The sequence below is a fragment of the Columba livia genome, chromosome 4 (genome assembly GCF_036013475.1).
Source record: "Columba livia isolate bColLiv1 breed racing homer chromosome 4, bColLiv1.pat.W.v2, whole genome shotgun sequence".
Lineage (NCBI taxonomy): Eukaryota > Metazoa > Chordata > Aves > Columbiformes > Columbidae > Columba > Columba livia.
This window is the reverse complement of record NC_088605.1, coordinates 62,362,691-62,374,964: the sequence shown is the minus strand read 5'-3', so window position 1 is coordinate 62,374,964 and position 12,274 is coordinate 62,362,691. Positions and strand designations below refer to the sequence as shown.

General features: G+C 36.2%; 1 protein-coding gene across 6 annotated transcripts in view; it reads left to right on the top strand.

Annotated features, from left to right (window-relative positions):
- The window catches only part of PCDH10 (protocadherin 10), a 40,776-nt gene that overhangs the window by 4,999 nt on the left and 23,503 nt on the right, over positions 1-12,274 (top strand). For 5 of the 6 annotated variants that reach the window (XM_065062044.1, XM_065062043.1, XM_065062042.1 and 2 more), the window contains exons 2-4: positions 561-619; positions 1,192-1,298; positions 10,220-10,525. In XM_065062044.1, coding sequence (XP_064918116.1) covers positions 561-619; positions 1,192-1,298; positions 10,220-10,525 — 472 coding nt within the window. The remainder of the gene's footprint in view (positions 1-560; positions 620-1,191; positions 1,299-10,219; positions 10,526-12,274) is intronic. The other variant, XM_065062047.1, reaches the window with a different exon arrangement.

Sequence of the window (12,274 nt, the reverse complement as noted above, 5' to 3'; positions counted from 1 at the left end):
AGTCTGGCTGAAGTGGTTTGAATGATATTTCCTAAAGCATTAAGTTTTGCATTAAAACATCTAATATTGGCTTATAAGGTTGAACTTCCCTCAAAATGTCTATAAAACTCTGCCTTCTGTTGCCTTTTGTAAGGACTTGAAGGTATCTCAATGTATTTTCTTCCTTAGGCTGCAATAACTGTACTGTCTGCTCTTATTTTTATACACTGAAATTAAAATCAGGCTGAAATTTAGATTACAATAAGTTTTTCCTCAGACTAAGTAGTGCACAATTCTAGAAATAGTTCTGTTGATTTTTGTGGGAGTCCTTGTGATGCTTGACAGCATGCACTGTGAGAAAATGTGTCAGAATCTCATCCCAAAGAACTTGGGAAAAAAATCCCTCATGCCTTCCCATATGTGCAAATAAGAGCCGGGGTTTTTTTCCCCTTAGATCCTAGAAACAGACTGTGTAGGCCTACTTGCAGCTAAGCATTAACAGTTATAATGAATATGGTGAGCTGCTTGTGTGTAATTTCTCATCGAGATTTAAAATCTTTCCAATATCTTCTCTTTCCTAGACAAAACATCAGCGTGCTGAGCTCAGTTACCTAGTTGACAGACCCCGACGGGTAAACAGGTACAAGTTAGCCTTTATTTCATAATGCATGCTTTAGCAAATCTGAATGGGATGCCAAAATGTGTTTAATGCAGATGTAAAATAGTAGTAAAGCAATGGGAAATTGAATGTGTATAGATACACTAAATAAAACACTCTTGACTGAATGAGTTTGAATTATGCTTTTTTTCTGAATGGGTTTCAAAACCAACCAAGAAGAGAACAAAATCTTAGTCTAATTAGTCTAAAACGTGCTTTAAATACTTATGAATGCCACTGTAGGGTCCTCCAGACAGCATTGGTTTCTCTGAGTTAAAATTTAGCTATCCATCTTAAGTAAATGCTACCAAATAATTTGCAACAATTACATGACAAACAGGCCGAGTGATAGTGCCTACTGTCCATTTCAGGCTAGACTACCAAGGTCTGAAAATGCCAGTTCTGTTCATGGTGGACAGAGCACCTCTGCAGAAGCAGTGCAGCAGGCAGGAGTGGGTGAATGCAGCACCGTATTTGGCCATGTGATGGCAGAAGAATGTTTTATGAGTTCCTTTTTCTTGTTTATTCTAATGTAAAGATGTTTCTGTGTCTAGTTCTGCATTCCAGGAAGCAGACATAGTAAGCTCTAAGGACAGTGGTCATGGAGACAGTGAGCAAGGAGACAGTGATCATGATGCCACTAATCGAGGTCAATCCTCTGGTAAGTCTGATAAGAGAATGGAAGTAGTAGATCTTTCAGCAGGGAGACTAGAAAGAGCAGTTGCTTGCAGGAGTATAATACAAGAGGGACATAAATCATGTGAGCGTATTGTATGGGAGGCTGGGTTTATGTCAGTTTGCCATTACAGTAACCTGGGCAAGGAGACAATTTTGAACCATTTTCATTCATGGAGCAGAATTTATTTTATTCTTTTGAGCTGGGGTGGGGTTTGGTATGTTAGCCTGCATGATTTGCTGTAGAAGAACTTCCTGCACATTAAAACAAAGTTATTGGTACATTTTATAGTGCATTTTTTTCAACAGCAGATTTGCAGAATTTCAAAGCATTAGGCATTTTTGTTTAGTAGGCACTTCAGGGGGCATGGCAGTGTGAAGTGCAGGGGGAGTTCCCAAGGGAAAGAATGAACCTAGTGGTTGAATGACAGCCAGACTGAGGATTTTCACTGGTGATCAGTGGAGACACATTGGGTGTTCTGAATGTGTAATACCTTAGCATTTTTTGAGAGCGGTTTTTGAATTCAAATTAAGCGACCATGATACTGCAAGTGAGCTCTATGTTAATAAGGCTAAAGTATTCTAAAGTACATTTATTTCAGTGCTGACAAAGGAAATAAATGTTTTAAAAGACTGTGGTTTGAATCACCTAGAAAATATATACACTGCAGTGTTATTCCCATGCATAGAGTTTGCTGGTTTTGCTCTCACACTGTCAGCTTTTTTTTTCTGAAAGAGATGGACATTTGTTTAGAGTCTATGCATTATAATTAATTCTCACCATTGTGTTGCATTTTAGCCACAAATGCTTGTGCTTTATTCCCTACCACAGTTTCCAAATGGCTGGTATGTCTTGATTCGAACAGTGATTTCTTTCCCCTTGTTTCCTCTGTGCCCCATCATGTATAAGGATTTGCTACAAGTGTATCATACAAAATACTGCCGGGGTCCCCTCCAGTCATCTATTTTTTTCCCCTGACTCCCCCTCTTAAAAGACACCAAAGCAAGGGACTCAGTACTGTCATGGCAGTGCTGCCTCACCCACGTGCTCTGTTAAGGTCCTCTTTTTCTTGCCATTATAGTCACTGTCCCCTTAACGATGGGAAAGCCAGGCATCAGGGGAAGAGGAGGCTGCTACAGGGCCCCTTTATATTGCTGCAAGTCATTAATATGCAGACCTAATGAGACTTGAGAAGAGCCAAGAGTCTCCGGAGTTCCCTGCTTCTTGCAGGGCTTCATGCTAAGTGAACACAGTGTCTATTTTGTGTCTGGGAACCTGACAACAAACCAGGTCTTGCCAGAAGTTTGCATCTGAACACAGAGCCTCTTTCATTTTTGGCCTATATATGGCGTATGATTTATTGTTGTTTTAAAAAGCCATGTATTTTGCCTCCCCCCACCCTCTCTTTCACACTGTTTCTGGTGCAGTGATCAGTGCTACTGAGTTATAAAATTCTCCCTCTCCTCCTGCCCTCCTTGCATTCAATTTTTTTTCTTTTACGCATTTTACTGCAGCAGTCATCTCAATGAACATTTCAATCAGCTTAGTTCCTCAACATAATGAACCATAATAACCAAACAGGAGAGAAAAGAATAAACATCTGCAGAAGGGGCTGGGTTTGACTGATGGTGGAAATATAATCATATAGTTGCACATCAACTGAAAGCTATTTTCTTTTAGATGCATTCAGTGCTGTTATTGTTGTGCCTCTGCTCTTTATTTTTCCTCTGCACTTTAAAAGTAGTCTATTTCAGATATGAACACTGGAACTAGCATCAAACTTCTTAGCTGGCTAAATTCTGCATTTTCATCATCTCCATTTTATGAAACTAGGGGAAAAATCTATTCTATACTTTCAAAATGATTTCAAAAATTTATGAACCTGATGTGATTTATGAACTTCTGTGTTTTCAATGGTGATTACATATGAAGAAATGAAAGCTGACAGGTTTGGTCCACTCAGAATTGACTGTTAGAAGTGAAACCTAAAATACACAGAACTTCCAATTTAATATAATGGTGCCATGATTTCATAGTTTTCATGCACAATTTTAAAACTGCTAGTTCCAAATAGATATTGAAATATCTTTTTATAAATAGCTAATTCTAAATCTCTGTATAAACTGCTTTATTTTCCTACAAACATATGATAATAGTTTTTTCTGTAAGTTTTGGGCTGAATCCTGCTGTCATGATGCAAAGAAGATACCCTTTGACCTCAGCAATGACAATATTATATATGACAATGATATATTGATAAAAAAACTTAACTCTTGCCAATAGCTTTTGGTGATGAATTTAATGAAAAAAAAAAAGAGCATAAATTCTGTTTGATCTTGAATGGCTGGAGGAAATATCTGGAGGTATGCCTTCTGTGTTTTCTAGTCATTCTGGTGCTCTATAATCAACTCTTTCTAAATTGTTGAAGGAAAACACTGGTTTATAACATGGCAGAAGTTTGGACTATTTTTTTTAAGATGTTACCTGATACTATGCAGCATCATGTTTGTTTTCAAAAGCATTGTATTTGTATTCAAAAATATTTACTAGATAATTCACATTGAAAAGTAAAACTCACTCCCTACCAGTTGTAATCAGCAGTGTGTTATGCTCGTGAAACATCTTTTTACTGTTCTGTACAAGACTTCTGTTACTGTCACCACTGAACAGTAATGTGGCACACAAGTAGCTATTCTATAGTAATCCACTGCTAGCCAGACTGACTGTCAAAAGTCATGGTTAATTATTAGTTGGGAAGGAAAACTTGCAGGACGAAAACCTATCACTGTGTCATAGATTTATCCTGCACAATTATTTACTGAAAATGTTGAACTTAGCTATTCTGTGTATCATACAATGATAGAATAGTTTGGGTTGGAAGTGACCTTTAAAGGTCATCTAGTCCAGCTCCCCTGCAATGATCAGAGACTTCTTCAACCAGATCAGGTTGCTCAGAACCCCGTCCAACCTGACCTTGAATGTTTCCAGGGATGGGGCATCTACCACCTCTCTGGGCAACTTGATCCAGTGTCTCGCCACTCTCATAATAAAAAATTTCTTCCTTATCCTTCCTAGTCTGAATGCCCCTTCTTTTAGTTTAAAACCATTACCCCTTGTCATATCACTACAGGCCCCACTATAAAGTTTGTCCCCATCTTTCTTACAAGCTCTTTTAAGTACTGAAAGGGACTTTCAGCAATAAGTTCTTCCCAGAGCCTTCTCTTCTCTAGGCTGAACAACCCCAAAATGTTTTCTTATCTTTTGAAATAAGATTCTAGTTCACCTTTTTACAAAATACTTTTTCCTAACAGTGATATAATCCTGGTTTCAAATGTGCTGGTGTGTAAGGAATTAGTATCGTTCTCATTAATGTACCACCTGAACGCTTTGTAATTATCTACATTCTTATCTACCTTTATATCCATGAACTACAAAAGTACTGTCACCTACATTTATCAGGGAATGGCAAATAGTGGGGTTCTCAAGTGTTCAAGAGCCTAATTCTTGTGCATTGAGTAGCCATATCACTAACTGGGATAGGAATCCAAGCTTTTTGGAAAATGGTTTTCCAAAGGTGAAGAAGTACATGAAGTTTTTGAAAACATAGGAGGGGTTTCTCAAACACCATGCACATGTTGTAATTACTTATGCTCTTCTTTGCCTGAAAATTGTTGAGACAAAAGCTGCTACTTGTTGTAGAACAAATGCAACTTATACAACACTACTGCCTATTATTAACAACACACTGTACTTCAATCACGTTCTGCAGGAGTAATTCCTAAGTGTGAGGTTAGTTTATTTCCCATGCTTGATTAAATTCTTGGCCTCCATTGTGAAATTGCCGACTTGGGTGCCAATTAATACCCTGCATGTGTGTATGTTTAAATTGTATGATTAGACACCTGTCCCGTAAGATCTGGACTCGTGCCATCAACTTATTTTGTATGGTTGCTCACTAGCTACTCAGCTTTCTCAAGCTGAACATGCAGGGTTCTTGACAGTATTACCTTTGTTAAACCTTTCTCACTGAATTGTTGTGATCTCTCAGATTCACTTCAGGAAGGAATATCCAAGATGCGAAGCTAAGTAAATGTACTGTAATGTATATACTACAAAATGCATCAGCTCTTTTGATAATCTCTTTCGTGCAGCACCAGACAGTATACACTGGTGACAAGCTGAGATTTAAAATTAGAGTTCCACTAGTGAACTTTATGAAGGGAATCATAGGGGTCTAATACAAAGGCACAGGCTGAAACGTTATCTCACACCTTTTCCATACCGGTTAGGTAAACCCCATAAGGGCTAGTATGCATTATTGCAGAAGAGCTATGATATTTCAGTGTTCATAACGAGTAGAATTCGAGAAGCCAAGGGTAGAATTTCAGTGATAAAGGGACAGACAAAACCAGTATTCCTTCTGAGGCAATGCAGAGTGACAGCTAAATCCTGTTTTGAAGGTCACTTGAGCTAAGAGCCTATCTCGGATAAAGTGAAAGTGAACATGAAAATGGCTTAGAAAAGTGCTTTGACTCAAGCTGAGGGTGGTTTCTTTTTCCTTTCTTGGTTTTGGCTTTTTTTTTTTTTTTTTTTTTTTGCTTTTATTTTTTTTTTTTTTTTTCCTTGAACTGCATGCTTAATAGTGTTCACGTTTCAGTGGTCCAGATAGGGCTTTGAAATTCTGAAGCTGAGATTTGGAAGAGTTGAATATCCAAGATGTTTGAGTCTCTATTCATGTTCTCACGCAGATGAAATCAGTTTTATCCCAGGCAGCACACCAATTACTTAGCAAGAAAGAATGATAATAATTCTTTTCCATAAAGTCCAGTTCTTCAGTAGATAAGGTCTTCTGCAAAGAGCTTAACATCATTATCCTTATTTACTGACACAAAGCATGAATCATAAGGAAATGAGTAACTTGTTCAAGGATAATCTAACGAAAAGGACGATGGTTCTGGTAATGGAGCTCTGAAAAGGAGTCCTGGTTCCCTACATCATGCCTACCGTCCATCTAACTGTCTTTTTTAAGAAAAGCTGCCACAGAAGAAATGAAAACTGCCATTTAATTCCAAATAAAAGCCAAAGTTGTGAAAAAATGGCATGTGTTGGGAAAAAGAACCCCTCTCAATAACAATGCTATAAAATAACTTTGTCAACATTTAATAATTTTTTTTTGCACTTTTTTACAACATTTACTCAGTCACACATGTGAATTTGTTCACTCATTTACTTGGTGTATGGATCTTCTCCCTTAATTAAATTAAGAAAGAATACATTATTTAAAAATGCTTTTAGGCCTAAATTTTGCTTTGATGTAAACTGCCTTTCAAACCAATTAGAAATCATACACATAGAAATTTTGATTTTTCTCCTTTTGAAATATAAAAAAAGGAAGCAAATTGGGAATATGCTTCAGAAATGTAACACTACCAACTATCTGATTCAAAGCACCTGAGTACAGGAAATTCAGATGCAGATATCAAACTTAATATTGAACTCCTTTACAAGTTTTTGTTTTCCTTTCAAGGGAGGGATGTGGGCTTGTTTTGCTTCAAAATCTGCAAAGTTAAGGCTATGTGAAAGAGCAAATTGCCCACTCGCATATCTAGTAATAAGACTCGAGCAAGTAGGGATGAACTAATGGCCCTTGCCATAAGCTTTTATATGAAGGCTGTATTTGAAACAGTGCAATGCTTATCATTTCTCAGCATTTCAGTGCATTAAACTATCTGTGTGCATCTGCGAAGGATATTTGGAATTCAGAACTCAGAGTCACCTTTAAAAACTCAGCTTATCTGCATCTGTCTAATGTGATAACTAAATGAAAAATATAAAGCATTTTTCTTTAATTTGGATTTGCAATTATGAAGGATAGTTTAGTTCTGAAGGATTCTAGACATAACCAGATTCATGAGGGAGATGAGATGGAAGTGTTCTACTGCTGAACGTTTCTTTCTGTTATAAATCAATAACATTATTCTTGGTATATGAAGGTGTTCTGTGCTGAATGTTTTACTTTGTTTCCTAAGATATATCCTTCCTTCTTGGAAAACAACAAATAGCCTTTGCCTCCTCTGCTTCTAATGTTTTTCTATTAGAAATGCAGAATTCTATACCATGACCCACAGGAAAAAAGTGGAGGAAGAATAGCCAGCATTTATATCTTAGTCAGCATAAATACACATAGGTGCCCAGGGATTTCAAAATCAGAGTGCTAAGTTGAATTTATTTTCTGTCAAAATACTAAAGCCGAAGACTTGGTTCTGTGTCCATTAAACTCTCAGGGAATGTTGTGACTGATCCAAATAGGAACAATACACGAACACCCCTCCAAAGATTTTGTTCCCATCCTATACAAGCATTTACATTATAGATGTATATTCCAGTAGTATATATTAAAATTCCAATTTTTCTGGGTTTTGTTTTGTTAAAATTTAAATATTCCTATCTTCAAGGGGGGAAAAGTTTGTCAGACCAGCTTACATACTGTATCCGCTACATTCAGTAATTTTTTTATTCAAAATCCTGATTTATAGTGGCTATAAAATCTCTTTCATAATAAACTGTTATATAATACTATTCAATGCATTGCAGTAGACAAGCAGTATTCAAAAAGGAACTGAAAACCAATATTTCGACAGAGACATTTTACAGTTCAGCAGCCGATGTGGAAACAAAATAGTAAAATGGAGGATAGTTTTCCAGGAGAAATTAAAATTTATGAAGGGCAAAAAAGGGTCTGTCTGTGACTGCCTATATTAAAAAATAGTATTATAGTGTCTCCCTCCCCATATACAAAAGAATGTAATTTAATATTCATTCATAATCTTTTCTTTCTCCTGCTGTCTTTCAGGAAATGTTGAATGATTATGTTCATTGATACACTGTTAGCAAAATTAACTGTAATAATTTTTTTTTTATTAAAACTAGGGTTATTTGTTGTTTGTGTGTAGCCTGAAAAATTCAATAACCATTTATCTTAATTGTCACGTAAGTCTTCTGAATGGCAAAAAGTTAGATTAATAAAATATATATTTTCTTGTCTGACATATTTTTGTGCAGATATTTCAATACATGAGATACACACACAGTTTTATAGACATTGCTATGTATTAACTTCTTTCTAGAAAGCCTGCATCTAAATCTTTCTTTTCAGTCTTTGATAGCTACTACCACCACAGAATTTAGAACTATACAATTTGTACGCCTTGCCTGATGATCTTCATCTGACTCCTTAATCATATCTGCAGTTCATGTCTGCATTCTTCAACAGTTCACTGATCAGTAATTTATTTTCAGACTTCTGCATGCCAATTATCAATGCAAGGTTCTAATCGAAAGTGGACCTAGTATTGTATATTACTCAATTTAAAATTAAAAAGTCATTATAAAGTGAGGATAATCTGAGATACAAAGCTTATTTTTCCTTCATTATTTTCCTCTCTGCCTAAGTGACTGCCTTTAGTACTCAGGCACTTGATCATTCAGAAAGATTCTTGCTTGCTGAAGAGATTTTTTGCAGTGTGAGATATCGCACAACTATTACTAATACAAATCGAATTATGGTGCAAAACAGTGGTAGGATTCTTAATACTAATCCTCATATTAGAGACCAGCTAATCCGGTTCTTTACAATCTTGGCTGGTGCGCAAGCTACATTACGTGAGTCTTATTACAGCTGTTCAAAATTTTGCCCTATTTCTTCTGCAAGTAATGTCATTTTTTATAATTCTAGTGCAATGCTTGTAAATGCAATGTTTACAACAGATTTAGTTCAGTTTTGACATACACCTATTCTAAGACACTCAGTTCTTCTTATAAATACAAGAATAAGATATTTCTTTATCGTTCTGCTTTTCTGTAAAATATTGACTATCAACTTGGAGACGTTAGTATTTATTTTCCTCTATGCCTAAGATTTCATATGCCATTTCTCTCAAAACAAGTATAATCCAACAATTTAGTAACTCACAGTCTCAAAATACTATTTTGGAAGGCTGATCTATAGGTAGTCAATAGAAGCATAGCTTGTCATTTGAAATCTTAATATCGTTAAAGGATTTGTAAGAAAAGAGTTACACTCTGGCAGGGAAAAGTGTTTGCTTATATAAGGGAAGCATTAACAATTTTGTCAATAGTATCCACGGCCATGTCACATCAGACTACAGCTACTTTTGTACCACTAATTACAGTAATTTATTATAGCATTCTGTCCCACTACTTGGATGACTTGATGATAGTAAGGTTTGCTGCGATAGCAGTGAAAACTGTCTCTGAAAGAATGATGTAACTATTGATTTAATAAGGCATCCTGATCACTTGAAAGCTGGATTCCTACTTTGTAAGATCTGCTTTTAATATCAATAGGCTCTATGTGTATACTAATGTATGCACAGATAGTTCCTTTATAGGACTCATTAATATTTCATTTTTGTAAATGAAATCTGTGGTTCCTCGATCAGGACATTGAGTTTCTCTGGTCAGAGATGCTTTTATGTTGAAAAAATTCCTTCATGTTCTCAACAAGTATTTTCAACTGATAAACCGCAGACATCAACCTACAAGTGGAATTGAGCCTTATTTGAATGGGTTCTAACAGTGAGATCTGAAAGCTATTTTGTGAGATAGAACCACCAGTACCCCTCTTCTTGTGATATTTTTGTATGTGTATGACATTTTGGCATTTGTTTATGCTTACTAAATGGTGTCTTTGACTTTTGAAGTCTGGACAGTCAGGTTTTTTTTCTTCTATTTTTTTGTTGAGGAGATGAAGGTAGTGGAAGAAGTTCTTACGACATTTCTTTTTCCACTTCTCTCTTTGCTCGGCATAATCTTTCTTATCTGTCAGCAGCTGTTCATGATGCTGAAGCTTGTATCTGTAGTTTCTTTTTCTCTCATGCTTGCAGGCATGGATCTCTTCTCCAATTGCACAGAGGAATGTAAAGCACTGGGCCACTCAGATCGGTGCTGGATGCCTTCCTTTGTTCCATCCGATGGACGCCAAGCTGCAGATTACCGCAGCAATCTGCATGTACCTGGCATGGACTCCGTTCCAGACACTGAAGTGTTTGAAACACCAGAAGCCCAGCCGGGGGCAGAAAGGTCCTTCTCCACCTTCGGCAAAGAGAAGGCCCTTCACAACACTCTGGAGAGGAAGGAGTTGGATGGACTGCTGTCTAATACACGAGCGCCTTACAAACCACCATATTTGAGTAAGTACTATTCAAAAAGCTATATGAAAGTGTTCCCTTTGCGGGAATAAAAATTAGCTCTTTCTGCTATTAATAGTAGGAATAATATAGACACAGTTTTAGGAACAGTGAGGAAAAATGGCTGCTCTTGGATTCAGAAACCACTGAAGAAGGCAATGTTCAATGCTTTTAAAAAAAGACAAAACTTTGATTGTTTTTTAGGACGACATAATCATCAACAACAAAAGTATCGTCTGATATTAGTGGGGAAGTTGCTCAATTTTATTTTCTGATGGTGGATTATTTTCCAAGTGTCCTTGGTTAGATGGTTTAAACATTGCCATTGCCAGGCTAACATCTTTAAGAATAAAATTAAGTCAAGAGAACTGTCCTAAGATCTTCTTTTTATGATTGAGTAGTATCTTGTGAATAAACAGTATGTGTATTATTTTGAAGTAACTATTTACATAGTTTAATGGTTTGGAAAGAAGAAAAAACATTTTGCCTTCCGTCTGATCATCTTTCAGCCCATGGCTTCTGTCTGGTTGCAAAACCTTACTTATTTCTTCAGTTGCCTTTTGACTATGGTTGGGTGTCGGGAAAGAGTGTGATAGATCTCAAAAATACCTTCATAATTCCTTTTGGAGGCTGAGCCAGTTGTAGAACCCTTAAGTAAGACTTTCATCTAAAATGTCTTTTTATTCTATTCAGCACCCTTCTGTATTTTATTAGGAACTGTAATCTCCTTGACTTCAAGAGTTTATGACGTTTATCTCATCCAAATAAGCCAAAGACATTAACATTGCAATACCAACCCTTTTATAAAGCAGCAAGTCTTTTAGGACAGCAAATCGGGAAAACAAATCTTCCTGAATGGTATTAATTTATTTATTTTTATAAAGCACTTAATTGTTCTGAAAGGTGCTGTACTGGCAGTCCTAACCTGTGAAGATCTTTGCTACAGATCATTCTCAGCACAGACAGCTCAGTTTTCCCTTGTTATTTATCAGTCCTTCAGAGAGGTCTTTTAATCACCTCAGTCTTTAGATTTGCTTTACTGAAAGCTTCTAAATCTGGATACCAGTTCTGAGATGTGACAGCCATTCCTAAAAAACCTGTCCCGAGACAATCAGCTTATTTTGTGTAGGCTAAAATGCCAGGTGTCAATCATCTGCTCATACTTTAAAGACCAATGTGAAATTTCACTTAGCTATGACCTAACAACTTATGACTCTGACTTTCTCTAACTAGTCTTCCATCATTTACCTCTAAGAAACATTCTTTAGTACTAAACTGTAATCTATCAGTACAAATTTCATCTCTTTCATTACCATCTAAACACTTGAGTTTTGTAGCACTGATTATCTAATCACACCAGTTCTGATGCAGTATGTGCATTACAATGATGATTATATCTGGTGACACAACACTGTTCTGTTTTGCTCTAGGCCTGAGACTTTTGTTTCAAATAACAATGAAATATTTATTTTCTTGATAGTTTAGGGATTAAATTTTTTTCAGCTAACATAAACAATATTGTTGAGCAATTTGTTTACAGATAAACATTGGTCTACATTTTACACTTTTCTGGTATGAGGGTCTAAAAAATTAGAGGTAAAATGTTGAAAGTAAGCAATATAAATGAGTAGTATTACATAACCCACTTGAGAATCCAGATTCAGTTATACTTCTTTTCTTTGAATCTCAAACCTAAAACTGCCACAAAATCAAGAATAATATTTTTCTGTTTTATTTTACTTTTCTAACATA